The 22,212-nt window shown below is 45.1% G+C and overlaps 1 protein-coding gene across 1 annotated transcript in view; it reads right to left on the reverse strand.

Moving 5' to 3' along the window:
- Window positions 1–1,477: 1,477 nt before the first annotated feature.
- The window catches only part of ankhb (ANKH inorganic pyrophosphate transport regulator b), a 40,852-nt gene continuing 20,117 nt past the window's right edge, over window positions 1,478–22,212 (reverse strand). The window contains exons 7-12 of the mRNA XM_036519310.1: window positions 19,556–19,648; window positions 17,061–17,156; window positions 9,199–9,328; window positions 7,935–8,058; window positions 3,849–3,948; window positions 1,478–1,650 (exon numbers count right to left, since the gene is read on the reverse strand). Coding sequence (XP_036375203.1) covers window positions 1,522–1,650; window positions 3,849–3,948; window positions 7,935–8,058; window positions 9,199–9,328; window positions 17,061–17,156; window positions 19,556–19,648 — 672 coding nt within the window. The 3' untranslated portion in view covers window positions 1,478–1,521. The remainder of the gene's footprint in view (window positions 1,651–3,848; window positions 3,949–7,934; window positions 8,059–9,198; window positions 9,329–17,060; window positions 17,157–19,555; window positions 19,649–22,212) is intronic.

Here is a 22,212-nt window from a genome sequence, read left to right on the forward strand (position 1 = left end):
CTGGTTATGATTAGCTTAGTGTCATAAAATCAGCAGAAGAACAGGGAAGACGATGCTTAAGCAACAAGCAGTAATAATAATAACACTACAACCATGAACCATTGAATCACCCTTTAATCACTGAAGAATACTTAAATTCTGTCCCTTTGTTTTTTTTTTCATAGACAGGAATATCATTAGTCATGTTTTTCTTTCGGTCAGGGTTTTTAGCGGCCATGTTCAGCGGTCGTGCCACAATACAAAATTCCCCTTGGCGAGACTCGGCTATGCACTACAACCCGTCAAAACTACAGAAGCTCGGACACCTGGAGTGCTTGTGCAGGTCAAAACTGCTAAATGGGCTTGGAACCACTGAATGAAGAGAAGAGTTAGCAACAGCTGGACACAACCATGGGAGTCATGGAGCTACGTCCTGAGATTAAAAAAGAGAAATGCCCAGATCGAATGAAAAAACTCGTTGCAACAGACATGTTTAAAAATCATGAGCGGCCTTCCTGACCGCCCGTTTCACGACCCCCCCTCCCTCCCTGCCATATCATTTATACAATATGTCACCCATACAAAATAAACTGGTACCAGTATTTGTACACCTACAACACGATGCGATAAAAAAATAATTCCTTTAAATGGCACTAAAGCACCAACCGGCACTCGCACGTCATGAAAACACTTACCTCTATCTGATAGTCAACTTAAATAGAAATCTGTAGATATTAATTAATTCGTTTCTCTAACTGTTCTGCAATTGATAAAAGCCAAAAGCGTTTATTTTGGAACCCAAGCGTAGCTGGTCGATAATCGGCTCTACGGCATATCCAAAGCACAGAGGTCACAGCACGGGGACCTCAGGGTCGTTCTCTTTGTTGTTCTCGTACATTCAAAGTAGAAAGTCTTAGCATTTGTTTTTCCCAAGCAATGAAAGTTGTTATATAAATTTCCTCTTTTTTTTTTTTTTTAGTAACAGTTCATGAATGAAAAGGACGGCAGCACAAAAGAAAAAAAAAAGTTCAGCTGACAGGAAAAAGTAGTTGATCTGCGACTTTTGCTTTGGTACAAATTAGCATCTTCACTGTCCTGCGTTGGGTAGCGACCAGATGAAAGCTGGAAGACGTGAATGCGCATATGTGTGTGTGTGTGTGTGTATACGGATGCGTTTCTATGCCGTTTAAGAGGATACGCTGCAGCACATGGGTCCGTGCCACAAGTCTGCTGTATGCTTTTGCGAAGATGCTCCTCTCCATCTTCAGACAGGCGTCGTTTTTTAAACTCTTCATTTTCCTGTTAAAGATGAATTCTCGCCGCAGCTAACATCGCAGGTCGCTCAGGTTTTAGGGGACAGTCAGGTGTGGGGGGAGGGTGGCGGTGGGGGGGAGTGTCGATGGGCGGCAGCAAGTGATTCAAAACCGTCCCCGGAAAGCGAGGGTGTGCTCCCCTCCTCCGCCCCCCCCCCCCTTCCCTGTCTCTCGCTCTCTCTCTCTCTCTCTCTCCATCTCTCTCTCCCTCCCTTCCTGAATCCCGCTTTCATTCGTCCTCCTCCTCTTCCCGCAGCTCCACGATGTCCTCCAGTTGGTTCCCGGACCTCACTTCGTTCATGGGGGCGGAGTCCTCGCCCTCTGCCGTTGCCTCGCCATCTGTGTCTTTCTTTTTCTTCTGAAAAGACAAGGCAGAAGAAACGTTCAGTTTTTGACTGAGGCTTAAATTTTAGACATCGGGCTGATTGTTTTGATACTTATTCAGGCCAAGGAAGTGAACTGTAAAGCACCTGTTTCAAGACCATCACCACTAGGGGTAAATGGCCCTACCTTTGGAGGGCTGATAAATAACGAGCTTTCATTCTACTGAATGAATCAGTCTGGTGAACAGCCTGAGTCTCATCTCCTTGTTGCTGTGAAGCCAGTACCATAAACAGACATATAAAACTTCTTGGATTAGTGTATGAGGGCCTGGGCTGAGTAGTGTGTGTTCTCCAAGCTGCTGCTCCACAACAGACATTAACTGTCTTTGGAAGTTGCTTCACAGGGGAGAATGGTGAGGTTTTGGCATTTCAGGCAGAAGTCAGCATGACCAAAACAGGGATTAGCGCGGTCCAGAACCTCAAGCCAGAGAGGAAACACTGACTCCAGAACATTACTTTCCCAGCAGACACTTTCATGCAAAGGAATTTACAGTTACATACTTTGAATATATTCGGTTTATACAGCTGGATTGTGTCATCAGTGCAATTTAGGTTAAGTATATTGTTACACCAGCCATACTCTGCCTGCGAATCAAACCGGTAACCTTTAGGTCACAAGCCAATCTCCTTACCACAAGCTGCAGTGATTCCACTCAGAGATCTTAAAAGGGCCCTCTGTGCTTGAGTGCTCCAACAGCCCCATCCCATTAAGAACTTTTCACTCAGTGGGCATAATGGAAGAGGTTTTAACAGTGTAACCTAATCCAGTGATGTTTAAGGCCAGATCTTGGCTCGCATTCAGTAGTTATTCATCCCAACTGCGTCATTTCGAAAGAGCAGGGAAACGGCTAGACCTCTGCCCTTCTTGCCTACAACTGTACGACGTCACTGGTTTTTCTCATAGCCTGTAATACCCCCAAACTGAGTCGTGTGTACATTTAAAAACGCTCCAAAAATAGCACTGACCTTTTTTGGGTACTATGAATAACAACTGGGACAGATTTGCGGCAGATTTTCGTGTACCTGAGCCAAATGTCAGTTTTCCACCCTAGTTTGCATTTCAACTGAAATGAAATGAGTCAGTGTCCTGTATCGGTTGTGATCCTGCTTCAAAGCGGGTTCTTCAAAGCCACTCGAAGGGAAAACGTACGTCCCACTTTTTTTGTAAATGCAGTGAATAATTTGAATAAGTAGTCATTAAATTGCTAGGAAAAATTCTGTACTTCCATTCAAGTATATTCTCAGGAGATTATTTCAGTTTTTTCCCGATTACTACAATAAATTGCTTGCTTATTTATTTGTACATTAATTTATATTTATTTAAGATTACTGTGCATTAAATTGTAGAGCAATTAAATTTATTTCCCATACACCTTCAATACATGACAGATTTAAAAAAAAAAAAATTAAATCCTTTTTTAAATTTTAATGTCCTCTTGAGAATTTGTTACATAACAGTTTGCTTGTGTCTGTTGATGCAGAATGGAAATTATTTCAGAGTGACCTTTACAGGGTGGGGGCGGCCGGGGGGGCACCGAGGTACCGCGGTGTTCTGATGGCAGCGGATTCAGGCCTCGAGGCTCACCGCTGCAGGCAGACACCGCTGCACACAGGGGCATGGCTGAGGGCAGCCCCCCACCCCCTGGGGAGGGGGGGGGCGTGTTGATGTTCACAGATGGTTTGCATTTTTGCACCCTCCCGGAGGTCAACGCCGGAGAGGCTCTGAATCCCTCCCACGCCGCCTTTTCCACAAGCCATCTTCCTCTCTGTGGCTCGCCGGCGCCCGGCCTCACAGAAGGCCGCCCGCGTCACGGAAACCTTCCCCCAGCTCTTCCCAGGTCAGCTGACTGACTCTGAGATGACTAAAGCTGGAAATTCTATTTCAGTCTATAATGGTTCTACTACAGCGTGATCTGTCATGACGCATTTTTTCAGTGGAGCTTGTAAAAATGGGCCTTGACAAAGAGTGCTGAATGTTGCATTTTGAGTAAAATGTTAAAAAAGAAGAAAACCCAGGACCAATTTGGTTAAAAATGGAATTGTTCTGCATCCGCTAACAAGGCTTTGGCCCAAGCTGTGGTTTCTTTTGCTCAGCAGATCTGTAACCCCCCCATGCTTACACACCTCAGAGTTTTCCTGATGACGCCTTGAAAGCGTGCGGTTCGGCGCTCACCTGTTTTCGGTAGACGTAGCAGGCGGCTATCGCCACCATGGTGGACTCTCCCAGGAAGCCGGCCAGCAAAGATCCCACCCCCAGCGTGGCGCCGTGCACCCTGCAATACAAACCAGAGTGCACCTCGTATCACACACGATCGCAGCAGGAACCACACTGTCCACTCACTCTGTACGCATTCGATTAATAATGAATAAGCTTGTGTTAAAAATACAGGTTGGGTGGGACCACTCTGAACGGAGAAGAAATGGAAAGGCAGGCATGGGAGTGTTCACCTACTTCAGCTGCTTCATTCATTCCCATTACATGTAAGATAGTATTGGTTAGGTGGATAATTTACATATCTAAATATGTAACTTTCCCAGTTTCATGCAATTGTACAATAGACAGCTATGAGTAACTATGCAATCGGTAAAAATTGTAGTTCTACAGTCCCTGCTTATTTAATGGCATTGTGATTACATTAGTCTAGTTCAGACATGATCTGAAAGGTGACCACAGTTTCTAATGGTATGTTGTTCATTTTCAAGGGAAACCAGCCCACATACAACCCCAACAACTAAAAAACATAAGCCTTCAGAGCTTTCAAAAGACACAAATGAGATAAAAAAAATCTAACACTATAGGTTTTATTTGATATGATGTCTGAGAATTTGTCCAAGATGCCAATATTTCCTTGTTATGTTTTTTTTTCTGTTCTCTGGTTCCCAGGGACCATGCTGCCAGGCTTTCACTGGGCACTGCATTATTGAATGTAGGGTCAGGTGTTTCTCATCTGTTTGAAGGGAAAGCATATTTTAAAGCAAAATAAGCACTATGGTGATCGTGTATGCTGCGCCAATCTCACAGAGCGGAGTGGTCTTTCATTCCCGCCAAGTGACACCCACATATCTTTTACATTAAGCGCGTGCATTATTGATGTAGAGTTATGAATAATTCAGTCTGAAGTCATTTGACAACACCGCTGACATTTACTTGCAAGCCGAAGACAGGCTGGGGGAAAAGAACCTAGCTACGGTTTTCCTTTCATCCTGGTTATACAAGTCAAAAAAGCCCATTTCGTGTGTGGCTGCGATTTCACGGGAGAATTCCTTTAATTCAGAAGGACAAAATGCTTAAGCTTTCCTGTGAGTCGCTGTTATTTTCACAGCTTCGAGACAAATCTCAGACCACCCAATATCAATTTAGGCATGTGCACACATCCCGGGCCTATTGCAAATACTGAAGGAAGGTGACAGTGAGTAGGCAAACCTACTTGAACACTGTAGGTACCACAAACAAACAGTAATTACTGTTAACAGAAACCTCTGTGGCTGGAAGGTGCCAGTGTCTTTTTTTGTTTTTGTTTTCGCAAATCTGAATCACAGCACCACGCCTTTATCTGTCTGTTGTTGAGGGGGTTTGCACCTGACAAAATTAGCGGCTCTCACGGCATCTTGTTTTTTGTGTGCTCTTCGCCGGACGGGGGCTGCGCTTATGACAGCTTGCCCCGGGCTGCCAGTTTTATGGAACTTCTGCCAATCATCCTACAGGTTAGCTGGCCAACAACCAACGGTGGCTGCACTGTGCGAGAAGCACTTTCCCGCGAGGTCCTGTTATTTTTACGGCTTCGAGACGAACCGTAGACCATCCAATATCAGTTTAGGCATTTAGACATTTGTTGTTAAACTACTGCATTGCCTCACATTGCACGTTATATAACCAGGAATACTCTTTGTCTTTGAAGTGTTCGTTCCAGTGGGCCCTCATGGGAGTGCCCCCAGCTGCAGTTTGTTTTTGGGTTCGGAGTACATGTCTTCTTTGACTTGGCAGCACGCTCTTTGGGAGTTCATCCCCTTTTATCTCCCATTGCCCTCGGCAGGCAGGTGAACTGCATGAGTCCCAGCCGAAACGTGCTCATCAGCTGGGCGGGACAGCATGCAAGTACTGACTGAAGGTTACGTTTGCATGGTCGTGTTCGCAACAGTTTGAAGATGTACAATTTTCGATCAATAACTTGTGTGTGTGTTCAACGGAGCTGATGGTGTACAAGCCAACAAAACCGAAAAGGTGGACGAATTCCAATGTGAGTCCCGGTCTCGCACACTTTATTCTGGCAGGTTTTTAAGAACAAATTGTGGTGCCAAACAGTGTATTAGCCTCTGGACAGGTCAGAGGGTTGCTGAGAATGCAACAGTTACCATAAACAACTTTTGTCTCGTTTTGCAGAAAAAAAATTCCCAAACACAACTACCAAAAGAGGTTCAAAAGGGTTCTCCTCTGAACTGTTAAGTACACTGCTTTGTAACAAGGAATAAATCAACGCCTCTAGTCCTGTTCTCCTCCACGCCTTCTTTGTCATGCTGCTAATTTGGTTAAACAAGTCCAGCCTATCTGTCTTTTTGCATTAGTTTCTCCCTTCCAGGTGTGTGGATTACACTGTCACGGGACCGAGGTGTAATTTAATGCTTGATAAGACCATCTCATCTGGAACACAGCAGTTTATTTTTAGCCTCTTCTGAATTTTATGAGGGGCAGAATATTCCCACTCTGAAAGCACACATCCTCCAAATATTGACACATGTTCAGTGAACCTATCTGAACACTGCAGGTACCACAAACAAAAGGAATTTGCTGTTAACAGTAACCTGTGTGGCTGGAAGGTGCCTGTCTATTTTTTTGTTTGTTTTTGCAAATCTGAATCACAGCACCACGCCTTTATCTGTCTGCTGCTCTGAGGGCATTTGCACCTGACAAAATTAGTGGCTCTCACGGCATCTTGTTTTTTTAGGGCTGATCACTGGATGAGGGCTGCGCTCGTGAGAGCTTGCCAGCCTTTGCCAATCACCCTACAGGTTAGCTGGCCAGCAACCAAGGGTGACTACGCCGAAAGAGACGCAACTGGGCTTTTCATAAAGATGGCTGCCTCTCTTCACTGAACACTCCGTGAGCTGGCCTAACAGTGCTGCTTGGCCCACTTAGATGTAGTCCTCCTTCAACCCTGCGTCCCGAGTCACATGACAAGGGCATATTGTGCATTTCATGGAATGCTTTGATCAGTCTAATGAGGATTATATTTGTAGATTTGAACAGAATACAAGAATTACTCCTTTGTTTGTTTTACATTGCATTCCATTCATTTAGCAGATGCTCTTATCCAGAGTGACTTCCAGCACAAGAGAACAGAAATGTATCCGTTCAATTAAACAAGCAAGTGTCAGACCAGGCTAAAACACTCCCAGACCAGTGAGTGTTGTGGTCTGAAGTTACATAAACGCTGAGCTATTTATAATCGAGCGGTCTCTACTGTGTTCTAATCCCAAATCTCTTTTTCCCCAACCCACGGCTGCCCCTTTCAGTGTCTGCAAGATGTGACATCACAGCAGTAAAGCAGTGAGTGATGACCCCAGTTCCTCTGTGTGAGTGAGGCACGAGAAGAATGTGGTCCTGGGGTCAGGGGTCAAGAAGTCAAAGCGAAGTGCGATTACAGACAGATGTGTAGGGAGGACTCTGTCTCTGACCTAGGACACGGGTTTGAATTGTTAGTCTTGATGACTTCACGTTTAAAGGTTTGCTGAGCTGAGGAGTGAAATCAGGCAGTCCTGATAAATGTTCTTAAACCAACTTTCTTTAAGTAGCCAATGCATTCAGCATCAGACCATAAAAAATACCAATCCACAATAAATTACAGGAGTTTAGCACGCATTACATTATCATCATTTAGCAGACGCTCTTTTCCAGAGCAGCTTACATGGCTTACAATTTTTACATGTTATATATTTATACAGCTGTGTATTTACAAAAGCAGTTGTGAGTTAAGTACCTTGCCTAAGGGTACAGCAGCAGTGCCCCAGCAGAGATCAAACCAGCAACCTTTCAGTTACAAGCCCATCTCCTTATCACTGTTATGTATACCACACTGCAGCTGTAAAGGGATTGTGTGAAAGCACTGAACCAGGAATCGGCTAAATGGGCCCCAATTTTGACGCCGCCTTGAGCTCACAGCAGGAGCAGGTGAGCTGAGGAGGAGACAGGGTTCAGAGGACAGAGAGAGCAGAGGGAGGAGGAAGAGGAGGAGGAGGAGGAGGAGGAGGAAGACGGTCATACCCCATGTAAGGCAGCACGATGAGGCTGGTGATCAGCACGATGATTCGCAGCACGGAGCTGGGGGCCAGGACGAAGGTCTTCTTCAGGGTCATCAGCCAGCCTGTCAGGTGGGCCCGGATAGTCACTGCGATCGGGGACGGGGGGCAGAGAGACCAGAGGTGAGCTTGTGCCATTTTGCAAAGTAGCAAACTGGCAGGCATGGAGGGTAGGCCTGGCACACTCCACAACTTCTGGCTCTGGGCTCCACTATTACCAAGTGCCATGCCACACTTTTACCAAGCGCACTCATATCAGGTTCCAGAGGGGCTATTGTCAAGAAACCACTGCATGCAGTACTAAAGACTACAAGAGACTTACTGCGAATTAAGTCAATAACATGCTAATTAGCACACATATAACTGAATAAAAGCCTTGGGCTCGCTAATCAAAATAATTTTGTTTGAATTAGCATCCGCACACCTACTATTTATTCCCACGTGGAGTTTATTTCTGGGACAGAGATGAAAGGCGACTGCCACATCAACACTCCTGCGAGGTTTATTTCAAACGCCTTCTTAAGCTTTACTGCCTGATGTGTTTATACCTGACAGCCAAGGTATAAACACATCAGCAAAGCCTAGAGATTGCCGCAGTAGCACTGTGACTAAATTGTGTCAAAATGAAAAATAAATGCATCTCAGTGTTTATGAGCAAAACAAAATTGTTTTTTAGGCCCGGCCGTCTGATAAAAGATGATCCACCAGCTCCCTCTCTCTCCCCCGAATCTTGCTGATGCTCGTGGGAGAAAGGGAGGGACAGTCTGGTGAAAGGAGCCATTGTGAGGAAGACTTAGCTAATCCTATTCATGTGTGTTTTTAAAGGTCGACTCGGAGCGAGGGAGCGGGGGGTCGAGGGAAGGAGCCTGGCACGGCGGACAGAAATCCCACAATCCCCCACTGCCGCGGGAACATTCCCGAGCCTCCCCTCCTCCGAAACCGCGGTGCGGACGAGTGTTGGTTGCCGTGAGCAGGTTCTGCCAGTGGTTCTACCGCTGGACTACCCGCAAGTGAGGCCTGAAACGTTCTGTTTGTCCCTTTGACGTGTTGCGCAAGGACTGTTTGTGTTGCTGGCATGTACACGCGACAACACAGGGGGGAGCGATTATCCACAGAGCGAGGGCCAAGCGTTTGCCTCCACTCTATCAGCAGAGGGGATGGGGGATGGGGGATTGGGGATGGGGATGGGGAGTGTGGGCAGGAGAGCCGCTCCTCGCAGGCCGCCGTACCTGGCAACGGGAAGAAGGAGAAGATGCGCAGTGGGGCGACGCAGAGCTCGGCGAAGGCGTGGTCCACCCCGATCACGTCCACCAGGATCTTCTCCGAGATGTGTGGGGTCCAGAACACCACGAAGCACAGCTGGAGAGAGACGGGGCAGAAACAGAAGGACGCTCGGTGAGCGGGGTCCTGGCAGGCAAGCCTAGCACTCTGTCCAGGGCCTGGGGCGAGACACTCATCACGCAGTGAACGTTAACACTTTCAGACGAACGTTTTTATCTGTCCTAATACATATTGGGAACATTCAGTCATTCGTCAGCCAACTACCACTTCCCATAGGCATGTTGTAGTGGTGTTCAGCTTGGAGATACTGTGAAAATGGCCCTGATAAACACACATTACAAGCATTGCTTGCTGGAGACATTCTAACACTCTGCAAACAGCTTTGTGTGAGTGAGTTCAGACATCAAAGCAGATGTACTGATTTACATTACTGACACCCATCTGTACAGTCATACTGATTGGGAGATCAGTTGCGTTACAATTTGTTTTTGTCATTTCTGTGGTCATTCAGACAGCAGTGACAGCTGAGAAGGACAAATGATTATATTACATTGTTCTCGTTTAGCAGACACTCTCATCCAGAGCGACTTCCATTGGTTACAGTGTTTTCACAGCTGCGTATTTACTGAGGCAGTTCTGGGTTAAGTACGTTGCCCAAAGATACAGCAGCAGTGCCCGAGCAGGGAATCGAACCAGCAACCTCTCAGTTACGAGACCTGCTCCTTACCGCCATGCTAAAAAGCCACACTGTATGCTGCCGATTATACCTACCATACCATACAGTATATACATAATTCAAAGATGCTATATATACATTAATATGTGTTATATATAACTTCAACACGTTATTTTTTACCTTGCATTAAGCAGATAATATTAAGACGTCACAAAGCAGAGACTGAACAGCAGCTGAACTTGAACTTGTTTGTCAGCTCATCTGTGTCACCTTTCAACGTAATGCCTTGTTTGATCTGATTATGGCGACTTGTTGCGCAACCAATTCTCAAGTGACATCGCACCAGAAACAAACTCTCAGTACGACAAGCACGGCGACAGATGAGCGTGACCGAAGGCACTTCCAGCGCGCGGACCGCAAGTCGGAGACCTCGTGTCGTAATCGCGGGAAGAAACGGGCGCGCGGCTTTCCGGTACGAGGATGCCGTGACGTGGGTCGCGGCAAACAGGCCGTACTCCCGCCGGCGAGAGAGGAGAGCAGCCAGTCGCGTCTCGGAGTGAGAAATGAAAGCGCCAGGGATGAGAGAGTACATCAATGCCCTGCAGTAACAACAGAGAGCAGGTCTCCTGGCAAGCCGAGTCGGAATCAGCTGCAACGCATTACATCTTTCTCCCAGTCGGACAGATGCTCTTTTTCCACCAAACCCGCCAGCCTACCTCATGCTGCACGGTGACTGAGCATGAGCACACAGACCAGACTGAGGGATGAAAGGGAGAACATTTAACCCCGTCATAAGCAGGGTCTACATGAGCGTTCCCAGATATTATGGCAAATAATATTACAGGAGACAGCTTGCAGAACTGTGAACAGGAAGTTTTGAGAGTTCGCGTCTGGCAATCCCCAGCCCATCGTTTGATAAATAAACATGCCGATCCCTTATTCATTGTTCTCCTGATTTATTACTTACATATGCCTGTCAGTGTATTATTGCATCATTTTGTTGTTTTTTACACTTAAAACATGGTTGTTTAGCATTAGGGTCCCAAAGCCCTCACTATTGGTACACAACAGAACTATTCACACACACTCCCATCAACAGAATCTGGAAGGAATATCCCATGCACAGGAAGGACGTAATTAATTACATTACATTATTGGCATTTAGCAGACACTCTTATCCAGAATAACTAACATAGGTTACAATTTTTACATGTTATCCATTTATACAGCTGGATATTTACTGATTTTATAATATGTGACCATTTATACAATACAAAACTCTCTGGCGCCTGGTTTTCTATCACAAGGTTTTAGTGATTCTGATGGATTGTCAGAATGAGGAAGCCCTTTCACTAGCTCTAAGTAACTTTGCCTGTCTTGCCAACAGGCGCTAGTGGAGAAATAATGCTCACATGCATGTGCAATGTAAACCAACCAGATTTCACCTCACAATGTCACATGAAGTGGGCCAAAGGCTTAGACAGTCCTGCTTTTCTCGACCGAAACAAAACACTCCCCATAATGCACTCAGCCCGGGAGCTCCCACACCTCCCCGCTTTGCATCGTCAGGATTATCTTTAAAGGGACGGGGATCAGATGTGCCTCTGTGATATCTTCCAGCCACGCCTGCATCTCTTAAAGCTGCCATTTACCTCAGCAAACTGCCACCCTGGAGGAAATCCGGGGGGGATCGGAGAGACTGGAGCGAGACGCTCGGATGATGCCGGGGGGGTGGGGTGGCTTCCCTGCAAGGCTGGGAGACTTAGAGCGGGGGGGGGGGGGGGTATTCACACCTGTGCACTACTTAGCACCACCGCTAATGCCATCCACTTACAGCCTATCAGATGGCTCCTGCACCTCAGGCGAAGAACGACAGGTCTCTTTAAGTCTACCACCCACCCTCCTGCTTATTGGTTGACAGGCCACATAGTCTCAGATCAGTCCATTGTAACTGCATTACCCGGTCCTGTTTTTCTCCATTTTCTCCATTCTCCATGGAGAAAGTGTAGCTTAGTGGTTAGTGGCAGTGTAGCTTAGTGGTTAAGGAGCTGGAAAGTCACCGGTTCGATTCCCCACTGGGGCACCGCTGCTGTACCCTTGGGCAAGGCACTTAACCCACAATTGCCTCAGTGAATATCTAGCTGTATAAATGAACAACATTGTAAAAACACTATAACTGATGTAAGTCACTCTGGATAAGAGTGTCTGCTAAATGCCAATAATGTAATTTAATATAATCATTTCTTTGTATGAGTCATTCCTGTTATGTTCCACCTCCAAAGTTTACTGCAAAGCGCATTAAAGCGAACCTAGCCACTAAAGGAAAAGCTTTTGTATTTTATCCCACGATGCATTGCACACTGTAATTACCCCTCCCTGTGTTCACCTGAAACCTGGATTCTATACAGAGATTATTGTTTGAGGTGAATAGTAACTGCTACGCACATAAAAAAAAAATCCACTGACATTTTGTATCACTGACATTTTATTGTAGGCTAACGTTTAGGTCAGACCTTCGTCACAGCATATGGAAACAATGAATCTTTACAAAGGACAGGATTCGACGAGATATGTAATCATGTGATTTGTAAAACAAGTCACACTTTTTTATTGAGAGATAAATCTCATTGCAATTGATTGATACAAGAGCATATTGCTAGCACAGCAAAATTGATTATATGTATAATTTATTCACTGTTTATCTGAACACAGAAAGATGTGTCCATATACTGCTATGGTATTGATTCCAAGCACTGCTCTGGTTCTAACCTGGTGCGCTGATGGTTTTGTGTCTGTCTGTCTGCTATTGCTATGTTTTATATTTGTGCTCACATACAATTTGTAGTATTTTTGTTAAAAGGGGCTGCTTTCCTGTGTCAGTTTGTGCACACCACCCCCACCTCTCACACGTTGTTTTCAAACCAGCTCAAACCTGCCCAAACCTGTCCTGCTCTTCCCCCTTGTCAGCGGCACCCCAACAGGTAACCCTGTTGCCACATGCGCAACCCCAAGGACAACTCCCAGGTCACCATTTGCCCCCTGACCTGTCGATATCCATTGGCCACCAATACAAACCTCAACAGAGCCAAGGATTTTGGACATTATAAAAGTTGTCCATTGCATGTATCAATGCCCACGAAAACACACACATACACACACTCAATAAAGCACTGGCCTGTCTTTCTGCCTCCTTTGTTCTGACTGACACAAGACTCTGACAACATTAACCTGAACCCAGTGAATGGGTGAAACTGCCCCCTCAGTTTCAGCTTGACATGGTATGGCTGCCATGGATAGTTTAGAGCTAATGGCCATTTTCTTTGATTAATACTGTTAGCCTTGTCTCAACACTGCCTAACAGGTCACACAGGTCACGAAGTATCTCTGAGTTCAGAAAGACTGAGCTATAGTTGCATGCTCCTTCAAACAAGTGCGTTAGGCAACAATTTGAAGAAGGTACCATGTACACATGCTGCCATATCAGTCGTTCCATTATTTTTACTGTTCTGGGATGTTAACAAAAAGGACGTCAACTCCAGATTTCACAGCCCTTACTGAATTGCTCCTAAGAGCTGTCTATCTCGGTTGCTCTTCTGTTGTGCCTAGAAGGGATCAATTTGTAGCTATTACACCCATAGTCACTGCTGTGAACGGAATGAATGGCCCAATACAACTGAAACAGGGGTTCATTCAGAGCGGGTGCTGGGACGGCATAGATTCTAGCAGCAGGGTTTTCTTATGTTATTCTCCCTGCAGGACCCTGCAGAGCAATGCAAATCCACAACTGAGCACCACCGTTACGGTTTTCAGCGCAACGTTGCCTGGAACACCGCAGAGGAATGCATGCAAGGTATTGAGCTGGCGCTGGGACAAATTATGATACATTTTCATAGATGGCTGCCCTGGGATTTGTATAATTTGACTGATTTTCACAGCACTTCAGCGCTCACAAACGGCGAGGAGGCCTGATCCTTTTTTTTTCGCTCGTTTGTTATTCAAAACACGTTTTCTGGCGATTCGCACTTAAACAGTATGTTTTTTTTAAGGTGTGTCAAAATTGTTAAACGACGTGATGTGCATCTCTTTGTCTGCAGTTGTCAGCTATGGCTATGCCTATCTGTAGTTAAGAACCAGGGCTTGATGCCAGCTGGGCCCTTTTGCTTGTTTACAGGACGGGAAACTCACATCTGGCGCGGTGATCATCCCCCTCTCCTCGCCACGCTATTAAAAGCTCTTCCTGTTTTGCAAAGGGAGCCTTTGAATCGGCCCCAGGGCAAATCGGAGCCTGTTAACTTCAAAACGCCTTGTGCTTTTCTTCTGTGCTGCTTTTATGCCACGTTACTGGGTGTACGAAAAACAAAGGCCTTTGGAATGGGAGTAATGTTCCTACCTGTGGGCAGACAGGCCTACAAGTCTGGACCCGACAGAGAAACCCACAGCAACATGAGTGACGCTGCCAGATCTCCCCCAGTGATGAATCTGAGGCTCTAGCTTTGATTTATATTGTATCTCTCGGATTAAGAATGCATTAAGAATGAGTACAGTTTTATTAGACGTATAATGAGTGTAAATGTGTCTCTGAATTATTAACGATATTCAGAGAGGAAGCCATGAAAAGCATTTGGACCCAGACAAACACTCCAGGAATAGGAGTGGCTTAGGGCTGCAAATTCTACTTTCCCAGTGGCTTCAACATACAGGCACGGTACGTCTCCCAAAATATTCAAGAAGCACAACATTGAAAAGCGAGTAAATTGCCAGGTGGATCTACTGTTGGCAGGCAGTTATTAGTCCTTATGCACTTGTCAGGCGTGGCATAGACAGTGATGTTTTGCACGGGAACAACCAATATGGTGTGGTTAGTAAATCATGGCCCTAATGAATACCTGTCTACAATGGAATCTCCTTGAATTTCACATCAGGAAAGTCTGGGATGGGTGATTGCAGGCTGGGCCCAATTCTGGCTGAAAGACCCCTCGTTTTCCAATTAACTCCACAAGGCGAGGTCTGCTCCCTTTTGCTGCCCAACATGCATGGCTGATTAGCCCTACCTACTAGCTTAGACTAGGGCACACTGATTTTTAAGCTGTTACTCAAGTGAAGCAGCATACTTGGCTGAACTACATCCTCCCTTAGGGATCAGTTTGCCTACATAATTTTTTGGTGAAGTTTTTTTTTCTCCAATGTGAAGATAGGAAGCAAGAACAATCAATACAGGAAAAAGCTGGACTCTGTACAGGTATTCAATCAGTGGGTGGTGTCAGAGATAAAGAGCCAGAAAGACAGACAGTTTTTCCCCCTTGGATTTCATCAATATTGTCACCTGCATCCTTCTCTCCCAAGCTAATTGAAGGAGCTCAGCTATTCACAAGGTCGCCCCTAGGGGGCAGTGGCCCAGTGGGCAAGGAGAGAAAGGTCTCAAAGCTTAACATATTCAGCGCCTTAGCTGCAGAGCTCCACTCCCCCCCTGCCTTGTGGGGGTTGGATATGTTTCCCAAGCAAGAGCCAATCGCCCTAACCCTCCCCTCTGTCCCTTCGACCCTTTCTGGTGACCTGAACTGGGCAAGCAACCCTCCACCACAGAGTGCCGCTCATTATCATACTCTGCAGTCAGCAAGCTAGTCTGCAGGCACAGAGGGAACGACAGCTCCTTCCACTCCTTCGAGATAAGCATTGCGCCAGAAGCCCTGTCTCACCACAGAGAGGCTGCAGAAGCTCACAGCGCGGTCCTTTAACATCACCCGCCACCTTAGCCAAAGTCTTATCGCTTCCCGCCTGGTGCCCACAATGCCGGGAGAACGGTTTTCACCCCTTAGACAAGGTCTGTGCAGCAAGATAATAGAAAGTTGAGAGCTGTGAAAGAATCATTTGCATATCCTATTTTTTCAGTGAGGAAACCTTTATTGTGTTTTCTGCTAATGCTGACAGAGTAGAATAGAAACAAGAATGCTCCCCTTTCCTTAACGCACAACTACTGTAGTGCATACAATCAGCTTTCCAAGACCTCGGTCATATCTTTTGGTGAAAGAATGCTTTCCAGTATACCCAGTGCTGTATTTTTGATGGGGTGGGGGTGGGGGGTTGAGTTTCATACTGTACGTTATAGTCTAAATTGCATTTGTCAATGGTAATTGATAACCAAGGCCTTCCAGATGGATTCCAACACTCACAAACCCCCGCTCTCCTCCACCCCTTCACATTTCTGTTAAAAAATTTCACAGCGAAGACGGAATCCGTCAGCATAAATCTCAGAAGATAGTAAATTGGCTACTGAGTGTAAAGTCTGAAGAAAAAATCTGACATTTTCCGGATTGCAAAGCAAGCTCTAATCCTCAGTGCCTGTTGCCTACAAAACAGGCCAAGCAGAAAGTAAAAGGAAAAAAAAAACGAATAACAGCATGCGCCTGGGTATTCAGTAGATGTCCGACGCTCCGCCGTGTCGGCCTAAGAGAATCAGAGCTACGATGACAGCGCGTGTCAGGAACAGTACAGATGTTGCGGCGGCTGTGCGTGTCGGTAAGCGGTTCCATGATGCGGCGATTCCTCACAGTCAGACTCCGATGACTCGGCGCCTGGTCTCCGCTGTCTCCCTATGACTCAGCGATCTGCTTAGCTCTGCTGCTCATATTTAACCTATTCATAATTTCCACACGGCGTGAAAGGGTCCGCAAAACAATGGAGTTTCACAAAGCAAAGTGATACTCCTAACATACGTGTTAATCTGCAAGGCTTTTGTTCCCATTAGCTGAGCTTTTGAGATGTTTTTCTTTAAGACCTCTCTGAACATCCCTCAGTTATGTGTGACGCATCAGCTAGAACAAACCGAGCACCAGCCTCGGGCTTGTATTTATTATATGCACAGATCGCTTTGTCCTTTGTTTTAAAATAATAACAGTAATAAAAAGTCATACCAGCAACTGAAAAATTCACATTTTTGTTAATTCCAGAGACTACTGGGCTAAAAATTTAAAGTTTCTTAGAATAACCCATTACTTTCAAGTTAAAATTAGAGCCCACTGACTTGACTTGGCCTCAGATTAATTTCAATTCCAGTATTTCATAGAGCAAGCCAAATCTATCCGCCCCTTAATAAAATACAAAATTAAAAAGTATATAAAACATTGGTAATCTTACCGTAATTGATAGTGCCAAGCAGACAAAAGTGAACCTCTTGATGTGTGACTTGGTAACCGTGGTGCCACTGTTCACCAGTTTGTTACTTGGGTTGTTCTGGTGACAAAGGAGACAAATATTGTTAGTGATGAGGACGAACTAATGACTAGTTTTCATAAAAATCTTAACCAGAAAGAAACAATTAAAAAGCATAACTCACAATTTTTTATTCACAAATTCCTGGCATATCAACAGTGTCACAATGCTGGTGTTGGTCATGTGCATGATATTTTTGACAATGTTTTCATGTAGCATTTTTACAATATTCTGTCTTGTTCCTGGAGTCAGATGCTGCACCATGTCACTTATGCAAAAGTTGTTTTAAATGTATTTTCCAATATTTTGGTCTGCCGTGAGAAACGGAAAAGAAGACCGCTGAGACTTGCAGGATTTAGTCTGACTCATCTTAAAAGAGGTTAGCCATCGCCGCTACCACCGTGAATCACATCCTCACAAATTACCTCACAGTTATGGCAACGCTCAAGGCGTTTCATTTCTATTCGTCAGACAGCAGTCCGTTTCCCAATTAAACCGCCCAGCAATTACAGACAGGTAATAAAAGTCACACATCCTTTATGTAAACCACAAGCCCTGCAAAAAGCGGGTGTTCATTAGGGAACAACTGACAACACAGTAAACACTCCAGCCCCTGACACTTTGCTAAGCAAACCATCCATGGAAATTTCCACAGACCCTTAATGGGATTCTACTGTGAGACAAATAACTGGTCATTCTTTAGTCATGCTTAAAAATGAACCACATTCAATACAACACTGAATTAAATTAATAACACATTAGGACAAAAACAAATTAAGACCCGTAATGAAGTTTTAATTCCTCATTCTGTAGTGAAAATCATACTTCAAAGTGTAAGGTATGTGGAAATGGCTGAACCCTGCTGATCTAATAATAATAAAATATACATCAGACACCCTTCAGCCTGCTCTGACAGTAGACCGAAGGGTGACATCATAATCTGCAACTGAATCGTTTATTGACCAAGACTCAACCTGTCAACCAAACCGCAGAGGTTTGTGAGATGCGCTTCTTGACACTTTGAACAGCCTTGGCAGCTGCCCAGCTATGCCGCAGTGCACAGGTGACTCAGCACAGACCCATATCAGCCTCTCTAATCACAGTCTTCCAGAGCTCTGGTGGAGGTTTAGCCCTGCTTGACAGGGCCACTGTTTAGCTATAAATATTATGACTTGTCACCCCACAAGAGCAATTTAGATCTGCGGATTTCCGATGGTGGGCTCAGCTCCAGTCAAACACAGAGAAGGGGGCAATTATGTCTTCCATCTTGGTCTTTTTGGTTGTCTGAATGTTAAAAAGCTGAACGTTTGCTGGGGCATTCAAGTAAGGCTGGTACAAAATGTATGGACACATCTAGAGCTAACACTGTGCTTTTATGTTGTTGATGTTCTCATGGAATCTTCTTTGGAATCTCCTTTACTAGGTATGATGAGGCCACACCTCAACAGTTGTTGGTTGCATTTCAACAGACTGGCAGAGAGTGTGGACTACAAGCATTGATATGTTAATGACCCATTGTTCAAAGACAGCTCATGTTGACCATTTGGTGTGGTCCACAGTGATGGCTGTTTGTTCAAGGTCAGTTCCTGCAGACGATTCGGTGTGATCTGCATTGGTATGACAGCAACGCTTTGTTCTGGGACAGTTCCTTTGGGCCATTGGGTGTGAACTAGACATATCACCTAGCCCCGATTAAATTTGACATGATTTTGGGCAATTACATAAATGAGTAATACAATGTAGATCCTAACAGTATATCCTATAAAGGCCTGCATATCTGGGAAGGGCATAAGTGATTTTGCAATATATTTGATTGCATTGCATTTCCTCTGGTTTAACAACAAATTTTTCTCAGGTCTAAAAACATTAACTTTGTAATATTTCGAGACGTTTATTGCCATCATCACAAATCATAGAAAAAAATATTTGTAGCGATGAGTCCATTGATGGTGCTTGTACTCATGACGCAATTCCAAATGAATAAAATAAATCTGTCTGCAAACCCATCCGAAATGCGAACGGGTTCCCACACAGTTTGCGAGAAGTCAGAGCAAACTGCCCTCACAGCGGGAGACTGAGGAGATGGATTTTGAATGAATTCATACAGAGAGAGGGACCCTGCTGGCATAATTGGCAATAAGACATTCTGGAGGCAGTCTTTATCTTGCTGATAATTATGCGATATTGCTTGGGCATTCTGCACATTCCTTCCACGTCCGCGTGACTTTGGGAAAAAGAGCCGCTTCATACAGCCTGGTTGAGACTTCCCCTTGTCCCTGTGTTCAGCTGTGTTGGAGGGCCCTTGCTGGTTCAGGTAGGGGGCGTAACGACACAACACACATCGCTACGGCTGTGTCTACCATTGACTGCAGGCTGTTTGAGAGGGCCGGTCACCCCCCTGTGACGGTGACGTCACTTACCTTGTCGAAGGCTGGGTAGACTGCACGCAGCTCCGTCAGCCAGCCGTAGGGCATGTGACCCACGGGGTAGGTGGCCGTCAGTACTGCTACAGCCTGAAAAGACAGGATACTTGAGGTCAAAAACCTGCAGCGGTGTTTATCTGGGCCTCGTCTGACAGGAAAAACCTGCTACTGCAGCTTGTTCTCAGTGGTGCCCCTTCCACTGGAGCCTGCCCTAAGAGATTTTGATCCTTTAGAACCTACCCCAGCTGGCTTATAGTCCACATTACCCCCATAGGCCTTGCTTGATTGATGACTATTGTCATTAATTCTTACTGCCTTTCCCATTCCTGTAATATCATGCATCCATGCTACACCAGATCCCGGTTCACAGCAGGGAGAAAACCAAAACTCTAGCATGTCACATGAGCATAGCTGGGTGATGAACGACATTACAGGAAGTGCACAGCAACGTGTGGAGTAGTGCATAGGTCGTCATGGGAAACCGGTCTGAGGCTGCATTTCCAGGTGAGGTCCTGACATCACCCGAAAACACTGACTAACATCTCACTAATTGCTCCTGTGAATATCCAGCAGGACCTGCGGGCCTAAATAAGGGCACCTGCAAAGTCGATTATCACACGTGTCATTTCTCACGCTTATGCTAATGCCTTATCTCCACTGGTCAGGTTATGGACTGATTCTGGACTATCTGAAAACTTGTGAGCATCTCCACTATCACTCAAACCTGTCCAAACCTGTCTGTATTGTCACAGACCTAAATAGCTTTTACTTCCTCAAACAAACCTGACGAGGGGACCGTGTCAGTGATGACCTACTTGAATATGGGTGTGGTACATTGAACATCATGCAAGCAGATGTTAAAACATTAGAAATGAAAATACAGTAGCATACTGTGATATGTTATGAATTATATCATGCTACTCAATTACAGTTAATACTTGATTCCAGCGCATGTCACCTTCCATATTAATATACAAGCCCATTCAACATTCAATGAACATTCTGTTTATAACTGAAGATAACAGCAACAGTTAATTAAAAGTTAACAGCAACAGCGCTGAATTATTTCTGTTTCAAATAACCATGGTATGAGAAGAATAAAGCAACCAATGTATGCTCTCTTTCCAGTAAACCATAACTCATAACAGCACTAACGTTAGTGTACCAAAAGCTACGCAGACTTGGCCCTTAATCCAAACCTTTAAGTTTATAGTCTAAATACAGCAGCAGTTATATAGCCTACAGTATGTATGACAAGACAATATAAAACCTTCTCAATCAGATGACAGTGAAAATGCTTAACTATAATTTATCATATATATATATATCATATATAATTTAATTTATTATAATGTATTCGCTACCTAGTATAGTTACATTTTAACAGACTATAATTAACATTCACATTTAACATTATGTTCCCACCAAAAAAGAAAGCCTCAGTCGTTAGCATCTTTGGAGCAAATGACTGTGGCCATTGCCCATTGTTCTGCTTATTCATAGGCCTACAATGCTCTCCTGAAGTCTAACTAATAAATAACCTAAAATATTACATATTGGGTGACCTCCATAACACTAGTTATGAATGAATTGTGAATACATGGGAGAGAATGCAAGTGAAGAGGAACAACCTCCTTGGCGCTATGTCATGCAAACCCCGGCCATTTCAGGTGAACTCCAGTTTACAATGGAGACGGTCACCTAACGTGTCTGCCCAAATGTATCTGTCTAGTCTGGCTAGTATAGAACATGGGCAGCCCAATGGTGACAAGGCGTGTGTGCTGGTGATCTTGGCAAGTATTTGCTTCGGTAGCTACGAGACCCTGCAGCGCCCGTTTCAGAACAGGAGCAGCATCTGAAAAAGACCTCCCCGGCCTATGTTTGTCATCCCCCTCGCAGTTTCACGTTCACACAACAAGCCATGTCAGGCCCTGGCGTCCCTTCACATTAACGGTCCAGCGTTCTTTCGCTTTCTCGCTGGCGTTGTCCTTCTTTTGCCTGAGGTCATCCCTTCACAAGCTTCAGCACTGCAGAGAAGCCTGCTGCACGGCAGAGACAGGAGATAATCTCCGAAATGGAGAGCAAGGTCACTCGGTGCATAGCGGGAGCAGGGCAATTCGCCTTTGATATAGCTGCGATTAAGACGGTCCAAGGGGCAGAGCCACCTCACGTGACCCGCCGTCACAAGCCTTCAGTGCGAGCGCAGCTCAGGACAATCGCAGGGTTAGCCCTCGGTCATCATCATTTGGAACGTGCCGCAAACCCAATGACCCGGCGATGAAAGCATAAAAAGAACAAGAGTCATTCTAAGCGGCAGCCGTTGACCAGACATAAATCAAATTCCTGACATGTATTGCCATTGCACTTGGCTCTCTGGCGGCCCACTTTCAGAGAGCGCGTATCATCACATCAAAGGAGCAATGAAGCGAATTTAAAATAGTTCTTTAAATATTAGCAGTGACACTTTTATTCAAATTTAGCAGTCACCTGAGTCTGTATTTTTCAATATGTCTAATATCTTCTTCAAAGAGGCATGCATAATTGTAGGCAATGACCATAATTTTAGCAGAGGAAATGTGTAATGATGCACACAATTACATTCTCAATACAGATGGATCATCCATCCTGTCATTGCACTATAAAAAAAGCTGCAG

This window comes from Megalops cyprinoides, chromosome 24 (assembly GCF_013368585.1).
Source record: "Megalops cyprinoides isolate fMegCyp1 chromosome 24, fMegCyp1.pri, whole genome shotgun sequence".
In the NCBI taxonomy this organism is placed as follows: Eukaryota; Metazoa; Chordata; class Actinopteri; order Elopiformes; family Megalopidae; genus Megalops; species Megalops cyprinoides.